Here is a 17,075-nt window from a genome sequence, read left to right on the forward strand (position 1 = left end):
GGCACTGGCCATTTCGAATTGGACAATCATATGGTTTACAAGAGGAATGGTATCACAGTCATCACCAAAAGGGATATTTCAAAATCTATCTTGAAGTACAATGTTGTTTGTGACAGGATTAACAACCACACACCTACAAGGAAGAAGAGTTAAAATCACTACTTTTCCAATTTATGTACTAACCACTAACGGCAGGGATGATGAAATTGAATTCTACCAATTTCTTCGGTCTGAAATTGATCAAACATACAATCATTATTAATGATAATTATTGGTGATTGGAATGCAAAGGTTGGAAACATAGAAAAAGGATCAGTAGTTGGAAAGTATGGCTTTGATGACAGAAATGATATTGGAGATCACACAATATAATTTTGCAAGACCAATGACTTATTCACTGAAAACACCTTTTTAAAACAACATAAAAGACTATACACATGGACCTCACCAAATTGACTATATCTGTGGGAAGAGATGGTGGAAAAGGTCCATATCATCAGTCAAACAAAGCCAGGGGCAGGCTGTGGAACAGACCAACCATTGCTCATATCCAAGTTCAGGTTGAAGCTGAAGAAAATTAAAACAAGTCCATGACAGCCAAAACATGACCTTGAACATATCCCACTGAATTTACAGATCATCTGAAGAATAGATCTGATGCATCAGACAATGACTGAAGACCAGATGACTTGTGGAATGCCATCAATACCACATAAAAAGAATACATTAAGATGACAAGAAAAGAAGGAAAAGAACAAAACGGATGTCAGAAGAGACTTTGAAACTTGCTCTCCAATGTCGAGATGATAAAGCAAATGGAAAAAATGAGGCAAAAGAGCTGTACAGGCTAAGAATTATTCCCACCCCCTCCACACACAGAATAGACAGGGATGGGCAACTTGGACACTGGCCACCCAAAATGGGGGTGGGGGGCTACAAAGGCAAGAAGTGACTGGCTTACAAGCTTTCAGGAGGGAACCTAGACCCCGAGGGCCTGGAGGAAGCTAGAATCTCCAGTGAGTAGTATTCAATCTGACTGGGCGGGTCTCTTGTGATACAACAGTGAATAATTGTTATCAAGACTGACTGTGAGGGTTGGAAATGTAAAGGTGGACGTTTTATAGCAAGGAGGGGAGTGATGGACTTTTCAGTCTAGGAGCAGAGGTCCCTGGGACCATCAAGGGAGAGGAGTGGAGAGCGGGACCCTGCCCAAAGAAGCAGTGATGCCTGAAATGGAGCCAGAGATGATGATATGGAGCTATGGAGCAGCTGGAGACTCTAGACCCAGAGAGGGAGAGCGACTGTGTGCTGAAGACCTGGGGGGCACGGGGGAAGGACTGCATGGAGGGGATTGTAACCATGGCAATGAGATGATATATGATAGAATGAATGTAAAACCAATGTTCTCCCATGTATACTATCACATAACTCACAATAAATCAAAAAAAAAAAAGAAAAAAAAAGAGCTGTACAGGAAATTTCAAAGAACAGCTTGAGAAGACAAAATTAAGTATTAAAATGAAATGTGGAAATACTTGGAGCTAGAAAACCATAAGGAAAGAACAAACTCAACATTTCTCAAACTGAAAAAATTCAAGCCTCAACTTGCAACATTGAAGGATTCTATGTGCAAGATATTGAATGATGCAGAAGCATCAAAATAAGATGGAAGGAATATAGTCCTGTACCAAGAAACGGTCAGTGTTCAACCACTGCAAGAGTTAGTATATGATCAAAAGCCAATAGTATGAAAGAATGAAGTTCAAGGTTCATGAAGGAATTGGCAAAGCACAAGGCTCTGGAAATTGATGGAACACAAACTGAAATATTTCAACAAATTGACGCAGCACTAAAGGCACAGACTCATCTATATCAAGAAATTTGGAAGACAGCAACATGGCCAACTGATTGAAGAGATCCACATTTGTGTCCATTCCTAAGAGAAGTGACCCAATAGAATGCAGAAATCATCCAACAATATTAATATGGCCTACAAGTAAAATTTTGCTAAAGAAAAAAGTTCTCACGAGATTTTTGGTTCCTCTCTTATTTGTGTTCTACATTGTAGCCAGAATTTTTTTAAAAACATAAATCTGCATCAAACTTTTTTGCTTACAAATACTGAATGGCTCCCTAATGCATTTGAAATAAAGTATACACTCTTAAACATGGCTTTACAAACTGAAGACTACTTAATTTTCTGGTTTCATGTTATGCTTTCCCCCCTTAACACTATGCTCCAGCTATACATGATATTTTGAATTTCTTTTAGGTCCACTAACTTGTCATGGATGTTCTCATCTGTGGGCCTTTATACACATGATTCCCTTTGGCTGATGTCTGAAGACTGTGAGTTCGCCAGTCTTCCTTCCTTCTTCAGATGGCTCCACCAGTCAATCTGTTAGGTCACAAATATGTACTGAGAATCTACTATGTGCCAAGCACTGTTCTAGAACCTGAGGATAGTGTGACAATTAGGGCAAGGTGGACCTTGTCCTCAGAAAGATTCTGTCAAGGAACTTCGCATGTTAAGGAAAGGGAAAGAGAATGCCAGTATAGCTACAGATGAGAGAAATGGAGACAGGCTACAGTAAGAAGCTAGAAGTTTTATATTCAGTTTAGTGGGAAGTTATAATAAAAATTTTTTAGTCAGTTTTAAGTAGGAGAGTGACACAGTGTGATTTATGCTTTGGTTATGAATTTGATTATTTCATTGGTATGTGAGGTTGTGGTACTTTGTGAGATTACTAGGAAGAGAGTTTAAGTAGAAGAGAAGATAGCTGAGGAAAGTGTTTTAGGAGTACTCCAGCAATTACAGAGATTTGATTGGGGAAGCAAAAAACAACTGGGGAAAAAAACCCAAATGAACCTCAAAGTAGTAGATGGTTTAATAGGACAAAGACTCTCGATACATGTGGGGTCATGGAAGCTCAGAGAAGAAATTTTAGAAAGTTTTATTTGTTAAGGAATGAATGGCAAATTGTGTGAAATACTAATAATGCAAACTTGCTGAAGATCATATGGTATTAGAATGGGGAGATGGAAACCCATTTGTAGAGATCTGAAGAGAGAATGGGAAGTGTGGCCAAGTTCAGAAACTATAAAACAACTCTATGAAGAAACTTTGTGAAGGGGAGCAAAATAGGGGCAGTAGCTGGAAAGGAACATGAGGTCCCAAGGACTTTTAAAAGATATGTGCTAAAAAGGAACAAACGCCATCCCCTCTGTACACAGGGTTGATAGGGATGGGCAACTTAGACACTGGCTACCTAAAACGGGGCTGTAAAGGCACAAAGCAACTGGCTTACAGGCTTTCAAGAGGGAGTTTAGATTGAGAGTGTGTGGGGGAAAGTAGAATCCCCACTGAGTGGTTTTCATTCTGTCTGGTGAAAGGAGATGGGGACAAGACTCTCATGATTCAATAGTGAGTAACTGTTATCATGACTAACTGCGATTGTTATAACTGTAAAGGTAGAAGTTTTGTAGCAAAAAGGGGTGAGTGGTTGATCTTAAAGTCCCGGAGAGGAGGACCCTAGGACCCTCAAGAAGAGCGGGAGCTGAGTGTGAGACCCTACCCAGAGAAGTGGCGCCGCCAGAGACGGAGGCAAAGATGATGAGATGGAGAGACAGAGCAGCTGAGGACTCATGGAAGGAGAGGGGCTGTGTGCTGGTGGCCAGGATACAGGGTTGCAAGGTTTGCCCTTCGGCTGTTTGAATGATTGTATATTCCTGAGAGCTCTGGTGCACATTCAATAAAAGAAACCCCACAGGGAACAGAAGCAAATACTGTTGAATGATGAAGCATGCAGGGGATTGTAATCATTGCAATGAAACGATTAAGATAGGATGAGTGTAAAACTGATGTTCCCCCATGTAAGCTACCACTCAATTCACAATAAAACCTTAAAAAAAAACAAACAACAGTTCCTTTCAAGGAAAAATGTTTATTTCTGGAGAAAATAAGCCTATAAAATTTGAAAAGCAAAACAACCAAAAAAGCACAAACGGAATAATTTAGAAGACAGAATGGACTTGACAGATGTAGAAGTAAAAGCATAATCTCAAGAGGGAAGATTTTGAGAAAGCACAAGAGGATGCGATTCTAGACATGAATGAAAGGGATGGCCTTAAATAAGAACAGGGACACTCCCCCACTTTAACCCAAGGCAGAGCTTTCATTGGCTTGGCCATATTTACTTTGAAAAGCATATAGATAAATTATGAGCCTAGAGTAAATGTGTATATCGAAGGAGAACTAAAGATTTCAGGATGAGATCATAAAGATTGGGAAAAGAAATGTACTAAGGAAGTACTGACTAGTAGTGTCCAGTGCCCACATAAGGATGTAGTAAAACAGCTGAGCTAAGTCTAGGCAGCATTTTTGTGACCTTTTCAACAATCTTAAGCTGTTTGGGCTCAGACATAGAATCAATAGCTAGCGAAGTTTTGGGATGGCATTCTGTAAGGTGACTGTGACAGAGAAAGCAAAAGGAAGCAGATAAGAAGATCAGAATACGTCATGTAGGCTGGGTAAGGAAGGAAGTGATAACAAAGTAGCAAAAAAGTAGGAGGTCAACAGACTGTCGCTCTTAATGAGATCAACTGATTGAATATGACATCAAATGTGCAAGAAAGTGCCATGTTACAGAAGACTATCTGAAATCCAGGAAAGTGGTTATCAAAAACAGAGTGCTGAGCCCTCATCCCAGAGTTTCTCATTCAGGAGGTATGGGTAAATGTCAAGAGCTGGCATTTCCAGAAGGTTCCCAGATGTCACCAATGGTTTGTGGACTCATTCTGAGGACCACTAGTTTAAGTATGACTTATGTAAGTGGATGATCAGGAGGGCTGGAAGAAAAGATGGTTGGAGTTAGGATCAAGAACTGAGACTCCAGGATGTTGAACAAGATCATTTATGAGGATGTACAAACTACTAAGGATGGCAATGGGAGTGACTGAAATGTAAAAAGGGCGGCTGCAAGAAAAGATGGCAAAGTCTGAGGCCACGCACTTTAAAGGAATTGGAATTTTTTTAAGGAACAAAGAAGACAAGAGTTGGGAATGGCAACGAGAAAATCTACCCCATCCCTTGGCTCTGAAGTTTAGTGTAAAAGGAAAAAGTTTATACTTAAAAAAAGTATACATAGGTGGAATCCTGAGCCCCATCCAGGACTTTCTGAGGTGGGACATTCCCATTTGAAAGGACAAGCAGACCAACCTGGAACAGCTAGAGGAGCCAAAAGACAGTCTGATTGGCTACTGCAAGAACAAGCAAGTTGTTCGCTGGGGAGCCATCAAGGCTCAAGCAATTAAAAGTCCCTTCAGGACAAATCCCCTCTAAGACTGAAAAATCAAAGGGAACACATGAGCAAGCATGTAAGCTTGCTCATGACCACAGTGGTTTGCTGGTGAGTGGAGGGGGGTAGGGGGAGGACAGAGATGAAGATATGGGCTGAGTTAGAACATTCCATAGTCTCCCGTTGACCTGGAGATGAGAGAAGAAGGGCTGGCTGGTCCAAAGTGCAGTGAGACCTGGACAAAGCCATAGTCAGAGGGCTAGAGCCAAGAATGGAGCATCTAGCTGATATGAAGTGAGGGGAGATGCACAAGAACGCCCAAACTTATAGATAGTACCCATTCGATCTAGCTTTGATGGCTTAATGATCAGAACTTGACTAGAGGAAGAAGAAAAAAATTTTTTTTGATAAAGGAAAACAAGTGTAAATTGCTACTATTTGATGAACTTGAGTTATACTTATGGATGTAGTAGCTCACAATACCAACTGAGAGGGAAGAAGTCTTCATATGACGGGGCAATAAAGGCACAAAGTGACTGGCTTACAAGTTTTCAACAGGGAGTTTAGTTTTAGTGTGTGCAGGGAAGGTAGAATCTCCACTGAATAGTTTTCATCTTGTCTAGACAGGTCTGGTGAAAAGAGATGGGGATAAGATTCTTATTACTGAATAGTAAATAACTGTTATCATGGCTAATTGAAACTGCCACAACTGTAAAGGTAGAAATTTTTTAACAAAAAGGGGGTAGTAGTCTAGAAACAGAGGACCCTAGGACCATCAAGGGAGAAAAGCACAAGCAGAATTTAGGACCCCATCCAGAGAAGCAGCAGCTATTATACACATTTTACCGTACCAGTGGTAAAAAGAAAAGTAACCAAAACCTGACATAAGCAGGTATTAAATATACATAAGAATGTCAACATTTCCTCTGATGTCATATTCTAGAGGAATATGACCTACTGCACCACTAGTCTCTGGGTCTACCTGTCATTTCTTAAACTTAAAAATAAAGCATGAAAATATTACAAGTTATATGACATCTGTCAGTTTGTCATACTGTGGTGTCTTGGGTAGTGTTGTGATGCTAAAGCTATGCCACCAGTAATTCAATTACCAGCAGGGTCCTCCACTATGGATAGGCTTTAGTGGCGCTTCCTAAGACAACTAGAAAAGAAGGCCTGGAGATTAACTTCTGAAAATCAGTCAATGATACCTTATGAATCACAAAAGAACACTGTCCAACTTATTTACTTTGGGAACATCATTAAGAAGAATCTAGAGGAGGACAGCATCTGGGAGAGGACATCAGGATTGGTGATGCAGAGGGTTGGCAATGGTGAAGACCTTCAATAAGGACTGGCACAATAGCTAAAACAATGGATTGGAACATGCCAGTGACCACGAGGATGATGCAGGACCAGGCAAAGGCAACATATCAAGTTAACTTGATGGCAGTTATTGTAATCTATTTTTGTTAAGTAGATCTGTATCACTTCCTGTTTTTTAGAAGCCATTTGTCATGATAAGGCTTAGGAGCACAATTATATTCTGTTTAATATATGCTTATGTTTTAAAAACCTACCTGGCTCTGTGATCACTTTGGATTTCTCAGTTTCCATAGGTTCAGGGTTTTCAGGCATTTCTTGAATATCATCCTCTGCAAACCCAGTATCTGGGCTGCTGGTTGGTTTATCATCTTCTTCATGACTCAGAGAAGGTGAAGATTCCCTCTTACTTATCTCTAAGACAGCTGCTACAAGTTCTTCTTCACTCATTCCTTCAAATCTTGAGTTTTCCAATTCAGACTTATAAAGCTCAATTCTGCATAATTTTGAATCCTGAAGAAGATAGTTACTTTTAGAAGAGTGGTTACAAATACAACAATCTTAAAAAGTTAAAAGCAGACACTTATTTCTTCTAGATAAGGAGCCCTGGTGGCGCTGTGTGTTTAGTGATGGTCTGCTAACTGCAAGTCTCAATCCTACCAGTCACTCCAAGGGAGGAAGAAGAAGCTGTCTGCTCCCATAAAGATTTATAGCGTCAGGGACTCTATTTAGTGTGGCTATGAGTTGGAGTGACTCATTGGTAGTGGGCAAGAGTCATTGAGTTGGTTCTGATTCATAGCAACCCTGTATAGGGTTTCTGAAACTGTAAATCTTTGCGGGAGCAGAAGCCTCAACTTTCTTCCATGAAGCGGCTGTGGGCGCAATCCACCAACCTTGTGGTTCATAGTTAAGTCTATCCTACAGAGTCACCGTGCTCCCCATATACAGATTATACTGTAAATAGTAGTACATTATACAAAGTATTCCATTTTAAATGCTAACAGATCTTAGTCACTTACAAATAATAAGAACTACATAAGATGCAAATAGTAGACATTATTTCCTTCCATTTGTGAGATTTCTTGCATTTCTCATTCAAAGCAAGCATATCTGTCACTGGCAAACGCAAACTGCTGCTAGATTTAGAGTAAAATGATAAACAAGGCAGAACATAGAAGAGTTACTAAAAGAACGGTTAAATTACCAAGCAGGAGGTATATAAAATAAAACACAGCCACATGAGAGGATGCAAACTCCTAGAAGAGTTTAGATCTTCAAAGTGTTAATTTTCACTAGGTATCAAGAAGGAAGCTGATGTAGCTATATCTTGACAACTATAATTTAAAACATATGATTATTTGGTTGTTCTGCTGATGTCATGTTTTCTACAGTTTCACATAACCAACTACACCAAAATAAAGTAAGTAATTATTTAAAGTCTAATATGTCGAGGCCGGTGTCCTGGTATGGCACTGAACTGCTGACTATGTCAGCGTCTCAAAATTTGTTTTTGTCAGGTGCCATAGAGTCAGAACCGACTCATAGTGACCCCATGCACAGCAGAACGAAACAATATCCGATCCTGGGCCAACCTCACTACCGCTGCCACACTTGAGTCCATCAATGATGCCACCTGGCCGATCCATCTCGTTGGGGGTCTTCCTCTTTTTCTCTGACCCTCCACCCTACCCAGCATGACATCCTTCTCCAATGATTGTTTCCTCCGGACAATATGTCCAAAGTATGAGAGACGAAGCTTAGCCATCCTGGCCTCCAAGGAGCACTCTGGCTGCACTTCTTCCAAAACAGATCTATTGGTTCTTTTGGCAGTCCATGGCACTTTCAGTATTCTCCTCCAACACCATAACTCAAAGGCATCAATTCTTCTACGATCCTCCTTATTCACTGTCAAGCTTTCGCATCCATATGAGGCTACTGAAAATACAATAGCCTGGGTCAGGCGCACCTTAGTCCTCAAGCTGACATCTCTGCTCTTCAATACTTTAAAAAGTTCCTGTGCAGCAGATTTGCCCAGTGCAATACGTCGTCTGATCTCTTGACTGCTACTTCCGCGAGTGTTGATAGTTGATCCAAGAAGAATGAAGTCCTTGACAACTTCAGTCTTTTCTCCATTGATAAGAATGTTGTTTATTGGTCCAGTGGTGAGGATTTTTGTTTTCTTGACATTGAGATGTAATCCATATCGAAGGCTGTGCTCTTTAATCTTCATAAGTAAATGTTGTATCATCTGCATATCGCAGGTTGTTAATGAGTTTCCTCCAATCCTGATGCCACGTTTTTCTTCATAGAACCCAGCTTCTCGTATTATTTGCTCAAAATTATCAGGTGCTAAATGGAATCCCAATACGGAGTCGCTATGAGTCATAATCTATATGTTGTAACAACAACATATAGAGGTAGCTCTGAAGGTCGAAAAGAGAAAGTTAATTTGTCCAGAACAACTGTAATTTCTTCAAAGTCTGTGAACCATCAGTTTGGCCTACCAGCCTCTCAAAGGGAGGAAGATGAGGCTTTCTGCTCCCTTGAAGATTTAAAAGCCTCAGAAACCCTGTATGGGGGTCGCTATGAGTTGGCACCAACTCCATGACACTAACAACAACATTCACAAACAAATCTTTTTGTAGGTAGAGAGAGCCTAGCTTAGTGAATGTATGGTTGTTGTTGTTAAGTGCTGTCGAGTTGCGTCTGACCCACACCAACCTTGTATAAGGTCTCTAAGGAGCAGCTGGTGAGCTTGAACTGCCAACCTTGTGGTTCAAACTGACTTTTCAGTCCAGCGGATTAACCCACTATGCTATACCAGGACTCCGCTACATTTATGATCTATCTTTTGTGTTTATTAAATATGCTGATGCTGGTTATGAAGGGCATTTGTTTGGGTATTAAAAGCTGCATAAATCTTTATCAGATGTTCTGATGAGAAAATACTTACTTTTTCCAGGTCTTCCTGCTGTTGCTCACTGAATGACACTTCACAAAGTCTCTGGCTGAGGGCCACAGAGCGTTTCAGTTCATCTTCACTGTCTGAATCAAGGCACAAAGCCAGGGAACTCTTAGATTTGAAGGTAAATTTTCTGTAATTTAAAGGGAAAAAAATATCTATGTAATCTGATAAATAAACATTCTTCTTACTGTTTTAATGTACAAATACCAAAACAAAACAAAAATATTTTCCATTATGGAAAAAGATTTAACAGAAAAAAGATGTGTCAAAAGGCCATTACCTCTGCCCACTTAAGAGAGACATGCTTTGGAAATCTGACAACTCTTATATGCTAGTATATGTGTGTGTATATATATATTTTTATAAAATACATACACACATATATATATATCATCAGTAAACCAATCACTTTGTGCCTTCCCCCCTCCTCTTTTAATGATCAAACCTAATGAAGTTTGCTTTTGTCTTTATAAGGCGAATTCATGCAAACGTAGCAATGAATAAAAATTTTGACAACAAAGTGCATAAGAACTAATTTTTACATCTTTTAAATTATGATCCATGCACTTTAAAAATAACAGTAACATTCCACTTATCCACTTATCTGTAGGTCAGACTTCTGGTACCTCCACCTTCCCGAACACGGGGATTCCGTAACAAGAAAGGAGGCTTTTGAGGAAGTTCTGAGGCAGTTCTAAAGCCTATGCATTTAAGTTTTTGGATAGAGACCCTTTTCCCCCCAGGATAAAAGAATGTAGCAAGTTCATCAACAAATGAGAGCTAAGAAATGGGAGAGAATAACCACAAAAAAGAACTATCAAGTCATTTAACATAAAAGTAAACTGCCTTGTAAGAATTAAGAATCCTTGAAGGCATTGCATTAAAACTGTAATAACTGATATGCATTATGCTAATTCTAAGTCATTAAAATATTTAAATGGTATTTAGGATGTCTTATTTAAAAATACAAGTCATAACATGCTAGAAAATTTTTTTTATCTAAAGTGGTTAGTTTTTTTAAAAGATGCAATCCTTAAAATGCAAGCTTCAGTTTTATGAAAATTCACTTATGTGAAAAACCAAGTAAGTTTATTCAATACCAGATAAGTAAGGTGTTACTGTGTTTTCTTGTTAGTGAGCTCAAAATAAGCCAAAGGAAAAAGTGGTAAAGATCAAAGAGCAAGAAAATTCTTAGATGGAATTTAACATAAATTCATATATTGTACTAATAAAACCAATGTGAAACGGAAATTGGAAAAATGTCATTAAATGTGAAAACTGTAAATAAACATAGAATGATGTCATCAAGAAATAAGAGGCTGCAATGGAAATCAGGAGGGTTGCACAAGCAATGTAGATCAAAGAAAAGAGGCACACGCAGTCAGCGATTAAGCCCAAACTTAGTCTGTGGCTGAGCGCAGCCAGGGTATCACTGCACTCCAGCCGGAACACTCGATAGCCTCCCATGATGTGCTCAAGACGGTTTTTAAGTATAACTCAGAAACAGCCAATTAGCCATCTTAATTCCTTTATAAAAATTTTTAAATTTTTATTTCATGCTCACAAGTAAACCTTATTAAATTGTCTACCCAGGAAAGTATTTTGCTGAAGGAGGATGACACCTGGCTACTATCATACCAGGGTCAAACATGACAAAGGACAATGTAGAAAAACAAATGGTATTCTGGCTCATAACTCAGCCTCTTTTAAGTTTGATCGGCATGACAGGTCTTCTAGGGCCTAACCATCCTTTTATTGGCCAGCTCTCAAATTCTCATACCAGTAGACCCTGAGAACAGATGACCATGCCAAGGTACAATGATGCCCAATGAAACCATCTCTTTCTTGCAACTATAGTGATTTGGTACATAAAGAGTGCATTCCATTAAAAATTACTATATTCACAGAAGGCAGCTTGCCTGTAGCAATGAAAAATATTCATCCTGTAAATGCATCACTTGCTCACTCTCTAAGCAGCCAAGTGGTATTTGTATCTTGAGAACGGGCAAGAGTATTCTTATCGGTACCATTTCAGATTCTAGTCATGTTAGTCATCTGGTTTAAATTGCACTGAAAAATAATTAACAGGAGGAAAAGAAAATAGCAGTTCCCAAATATCATTTTATGGTTATATTAATCCCCCCCAAAAGCCCTTAAACAACAAAACTGTCTCTTTCCTAAAAATACTCTGGGACATCAATAAATTTAAAAGATAAATGACAAATAAGTCATTTGTTGTTGTTAATTGCCGTTGAGTCGATTCCGACCAATAGCAACCCCATATAGGGTTTCCAAGGAGTAGCTGGTGAGCTTGAACCACCAACCTTGCAGTTCAAACGACTTTGCAGTCTGACGCATTAGCCCACAGCGCCACACCAGGACTCCAAATAAGTCATTTAGAATGGTTTAATCAGGAACTGTGGTTCTAGTGAAATCTTGTTAAGTGTTGTCGAGTTGTTTCCGATTCACAGCAACCCTGAGGAGTGAACCACCAACCTTGTGGTTAGCAGTCCAGTGCTTATCTTACAGTGAAATCCTAGAGAAGGTATATAAAAAAACCCAAAACATTTGCTTCCTTCCTTGGACAAACTTTGCCTTAAGCAAAAAATATAATAATTTATAGAGTAACTTCATTCTTATGTGTGTTTAGTTTCCTGTCTCCTTTCAGAACATCTCCAATTCAGAGAAACTGATTCAACAAGTCCAAGACTGGCTAGCAACAGGTGTAAAGATGTTTGGGAATCTATAAGCCTACCTTTGAGGAATGATAGTTTATATCTATGGGGGTTATTTTACCCCTTCAATCTTTAAAATCTCTTGTCTTCAGTCAATTTTTAAGAGTTTCAGGATATAAATGTATATATTAACAAATGATAAGTTGTACAAAGTTTTACAACAGAATTCTGAGATGATCACTTGAACTTAATTCACTATCAAAAACTTGTTATACTACCCTAAAGTCTAAATCATATTCAGAAAATTCCAAAGTATGGGTAAGACGGAGAAGTTATCATGCAAAAAAGAGAAAGAAAAAAGGAAAAGGATACATTCTTGTAGAGTTGGGTAAGCCAAACCCTTAGTAATAGAAATTTTGGGTACACAAGAAATATAACTCACTTTGAAGGTGTAGAAGGGCTGGTGACGCAGGAATTCACCATTTGAGAGGCTTTCAATGGTCTAGAACTATTAGAAAATTTAAAAATATACAATGTATGCAATTATATTAGGAAAAATATATTTAAGCTATAAACGGAATTAAAAACAAGCAAATGAAATACTTTACAAACCATAGTAGTAGCCTAAAGAGAAAAGAAAACACCATTTCTAGACTCTCCCTGATCTAATAATCTAATGAAAGAGCATTAGAAACAAAGTAAATGTTATGCATATAAAAAGAATAATTGGGGAAAATTACCTTGTCTCAGTTCTTTACTTTTAAGCAATACAATAGCTCTCATTTATTGAGGACTTACCGAACATCAGGCGTGGTTCTAAGAACTCTACACGTATTACTTCATTTACTGCCCACAGACAGGTCAAGGAATCTATCCAAGGTCTTATAGCTGTTAAGTGGTAGACTCAGGATTTGAATCCAGCTAGATTCAAAACAAGTATACTAATGTTGCTAGAAAGAGCAATAATATATCAACCAGCAGAGGGCAGTTTGCATCATGCAAAAAAAAAAAAAAAAAAATCCACTCCAAATATAGGTCTTAAAGAGAAAACCCAGAAGTACTAGGATTTTATTAGTAGATCCAATGAAGACTTTAGTGGAAATTTGTATAATGTAGTATATATCTCAGTTAAATCCCAGGGGAAATATAGTTGCCAAAATTGCATCAATTCATTCTGGCAAATGTTCATTCACTTTCTGAAACGTCTATATAGCCACTTTATACTCACAAACCCTGGCTCTGCCAGTTACTAGCCATATGACCTTAGGAAAATCACTTAGCCTCTACAAAAGTAGGGATTTGTACAAAATCTTTCACTTCTAAAGTTCTGTACTTTTTGAAAAATTTCTAGGAGCCACTGATTATCTTTACTATATATTTTAAAACTTTTTATAGTAAATTGAGTAGAGTTTTACAGAGCACATTATCAGTTTTACATTCAACAAATTATACACTTCATTTCATCTCAATAACTGCAATCCTTTCAATGTAACATCACTTATCCCACTTCCTCCTTGTTTCTTATTTCTATTCCTCCTCTTTTCCCAACATTTCTGAATTTTGTGCTTCTGATCATTGATCATTCTATGATGTGCATATCTCACTATTGTTTTTGTCCTCCAGATTATACCTACTGCTTGGCTGAAAATTGAGCCATGGGGGTGAGTTCAGCTGTAGACCTAAAGGGTGACCAAGGGCCAGTCTCAAGATTCCCCCAGTCTCTGACTAGTAAGCCTGGGATTTTCTATGATTGTCTCCCATTCTATCCAGGACCTTCTCATGTGATCCCTTTCAGAGCAGTTGGTAGTGGTAGCCGGGCACCATCTAACTCTCTTGGTCTCAGGGTCAAGGAGACTGTTCACATGGCTCATTAGTACATTGGACTAATAATTTTCAAGCACCTTCAATTTCTATTGTTCTTCTTTCCTCGGTACAGGGAGAGACCAACAGTTGCACCTTATTTGGCCCCTCGTGTGAGGTTCCATTACCTTTCAACTGCATTTTTCCACAAACTTCTGGAAACTCCCTTGTATTCTCACAGTGTATCAAATACCCTAAAAGTACCTCATTATGTTTGTTTTAGCATTTTTATCTCCAATTAATAAATAGTAAAGTGAATTTAACATGGAAATCTTATAATAAAATACAACTGGAATCACTTTCCTGATCTGATTTTACCTGGGAGTCATGATTTCCTGACATATTCTTTTGATTGGATACTAAAAATTTAATAGTTCAAAAGGGAGGGCAAAGAAATTCTCTCAAAGGACTTACACTGCCATATGTGAGCTCCAACCAAGGGTAAATGGTGGCTTTGTATTCTCAGTGCAGTGAGATGACAGCGTCAAGTATCTTGGAATGATGACTTGCTGTCCAATCTTGTTGTTAAGTGACAGAGTTACATTAAAGCTGTATCTTTTCAAATGAAGAATGAGGACCCTGAAAAAAAACAAGAGATGATGACATTACTAATTCAATGTGAGGGGACTTCAAAAAGTTCAAGGAGTTCTATTATCTTTGAATTCCAACACAGAGGAACACTCCTAATGGGTCAGAGCACTCTAACCTTATTTGTTGTTGTTAAGTGCCATCGAATCGGTTCTGACCCATTGCGACCCTGTATAGGGTTTCTGAGGAGCCGCTGGTGAGTGTGAACCGCTGGCCTTGCAGTTCAATCGGCTTTGCAGTCTGGTGTGTTAACCCACAGTGTCACACCAGAATTCCCTAACTTTATTAAGTAACTTCAATTTAAAGAATATATTTGTTCAAACTAAAGATCTTTAAACAACATTTACTAACACTTGCCAAAAGCCAGGCAATGGAGTAGGTATAAAGCATACAAATACAAGTAAAATACATGTACAATATTGAGTGAATTAATAAGGTTTAAATAAACTTCTTCTAGAGTTCCTAAAACACAAAACACCAAATAATACATATCAGACAAAAATGCTAAAAATGTTCACTGATGATTTTGATCTTAGGCTAAATCCTTAAAATGCTCATTTCAGTGTTATATATTCCTTATGTTTGGTGGAGACATTTTTGACAAAACTTCTCAGTTCAGTGGCATTTTTCTCTGAAGAAAGAAAGAGAGAAATAAAAAAACTTTCCCCACCTAGAAAAATATTGTATAAAAATTTGGATGTCAAATCTAAAAAGCTTTTAGTTCTTTAGGAACACTTAATTCTCTTTGCTTCCTATTACAGTAGGCAACCTTTCCACCTCTCATACACAACAGAGTCTCTTGCCTGATGGACTAAGTATATTTTACAGCCCACAGGAACACTTTAAAAAATAAAAATTAAAAGGATTATGGGAATGAACCTGAGTTCTTGGCAAAAAAAAATCTGATTTATGGAAAACTGTTTTCTTTCTTACCATAAATACCTTCATCACAAAAGCCACAGACTCAAAAAATGGGAAATTATAGTTATTGACCATACCTTTTTAAAAAAAAAAAAAAAAAAAAGCAAGTTACAGTTCAGTTTTCAAATTCACAGCAACTTGAGAAAATATATCGATCCAATTTATGTGACAAGTGCAAAACGTATGTCTAACATTTTCATTTAAATTCCAAATAATCCTAATATGATACAAATGATAGTCAAAAATCACTAATCTGTACAGGTGAGGCAGAGGAAAAGTGCACACACTTGATAAAAGATATAGGACACCACAAGGATACATGTAGACTGGCTTTGGGTATTAAAAAAGAACAAAATAAAGCAAATCCAATCATTAGGATTTAAGATATAAAGGCCTCTGTTTCATTTATTGTTGTTAAGTGCTGTCAAGTCAGTTCCCTGTATAGTGTTCCCAAGAAGCAGCTGATGGGTTTGAACTGCTGACCTTGTGGTTTCCAGCACAGTGCTGATCCTACAGTGGTGTGAATAAATTAACTTACAACACAAGTTACCTGATGTAGGATAAACATTGAACAAAGTCAGTGGTTTTCAACCCACAAGCTGCTTCTCAGAAACCCCATACAGGTTCATTATACAGCACGTAACAACAACTTAATATTAGAAAAGAAAATCAAATAGAAAAATTCCTCCCAGGTTCCACCATCCCTCTACCCCCAATTCAAAGACTAAATAATTAGAGAAGGGGACATGGACAACATTGTGAAGTGTGAGTATTCCGAAACACTTAATTGTGCTCATGAGGAATCTGTACGTAGACCAAGAGGCAATTGTTCGAAAAGAACATGGAACACTGAATGGTTTAAAATTAATAAAGGTGTGTGGCAGGGTTGCATTCTTTCACTATACTTATTTAACCTGTATGTCGAGCAAATATTCCGAGAAGCTGGGTTCTATGAAGAAAAATGTGGCATCAGGATTGGAGGAAGACTCATTAACAACCTGCGATATGCAGATGATACAACCTTGCTTGCTGAAAGTGAAGAGGACTTAAAACATTTCCTGATGAACATCAAAGAGCACAGCCTTTGGTATAGATTACATATTAATGTAAAGAAAGCAAAAATCCTCACCACTGGACCAAAGAACAACATTCTTTATCAACGGAGAAAAGATCGAAGTTGTCAAGGACTTCATTCTTCTTAGATCAACTATCAACACTCATGGAAGCAGCAGTCAAGAAATCAGACTATGTATTGCATTTGGCAAATCTACTGCACACAACCTTTTAAAAAGTGTTGAAGAGCAAAGATGTCAGCTTGAAGACTAAGGTGAGCTTGACCCAAGCCATGGTATTTTCAGTAATCGCATATGCATGCGAAAGTTGGACAGTGAACAAGGAAGACCGTAGAAGAACTGATGCTTCTGAGGTATGGTGTTGGAGAATACT

The 17,075-nt window shown here is 38.2% G+C and overlaps 1 protein-coding gene across 1 annotated transcript in view; it reads right to left on the bottom strand.

Annotated features, from left to right (window-relative positions):
- Positions 1 to 17,075, bottom strand: part of USP37 (ubiquitin specific peptidase 37) — a 69,316-nt gene that overhangs the window by 10,212 nt on the left and 42,029 nt on the right. Inside the window, exons 14-17 of the mRNA XM_006867863.1 lie at positions 14,535 to 14,699; positions 12,703 to 12,768; positions 9,574 to 9,715; positions 6,878 to 7,133 (exon numbers count right to left, since the gene is read on the bottom strand). Coding sequence (XP_006867925.1) covers positions 6,878 to 7,133; positions 9,574 to 9,715; positions 12,703 to 12,768; positions 14,535 to 14,699 — 629 coding nt within the window. The remainder of the gene's footprint in view (positions 1 to 6,877; positions 7,134 to 9,573; positions 9,716 to 12,702; positions 12,769 to 14,534; positions 14,700 to 17,075) is intronic.

Source organism: Chrysochloris asiatica, unplaced genomic scaffold (assembly GCF_000296735.1).
Source record: "Chrysochloris asiatica unplaced genomic scaffold, ChrAsi1.0 scaffold00110, whole genome shotgun sequence".
Lineage (NCBI taxonomy): Eukaryota > Metazoa > Chordata > Mammalia > Afrosoricida > Chrysochloridae > Chrysochloris > Chrysochloris asiatica.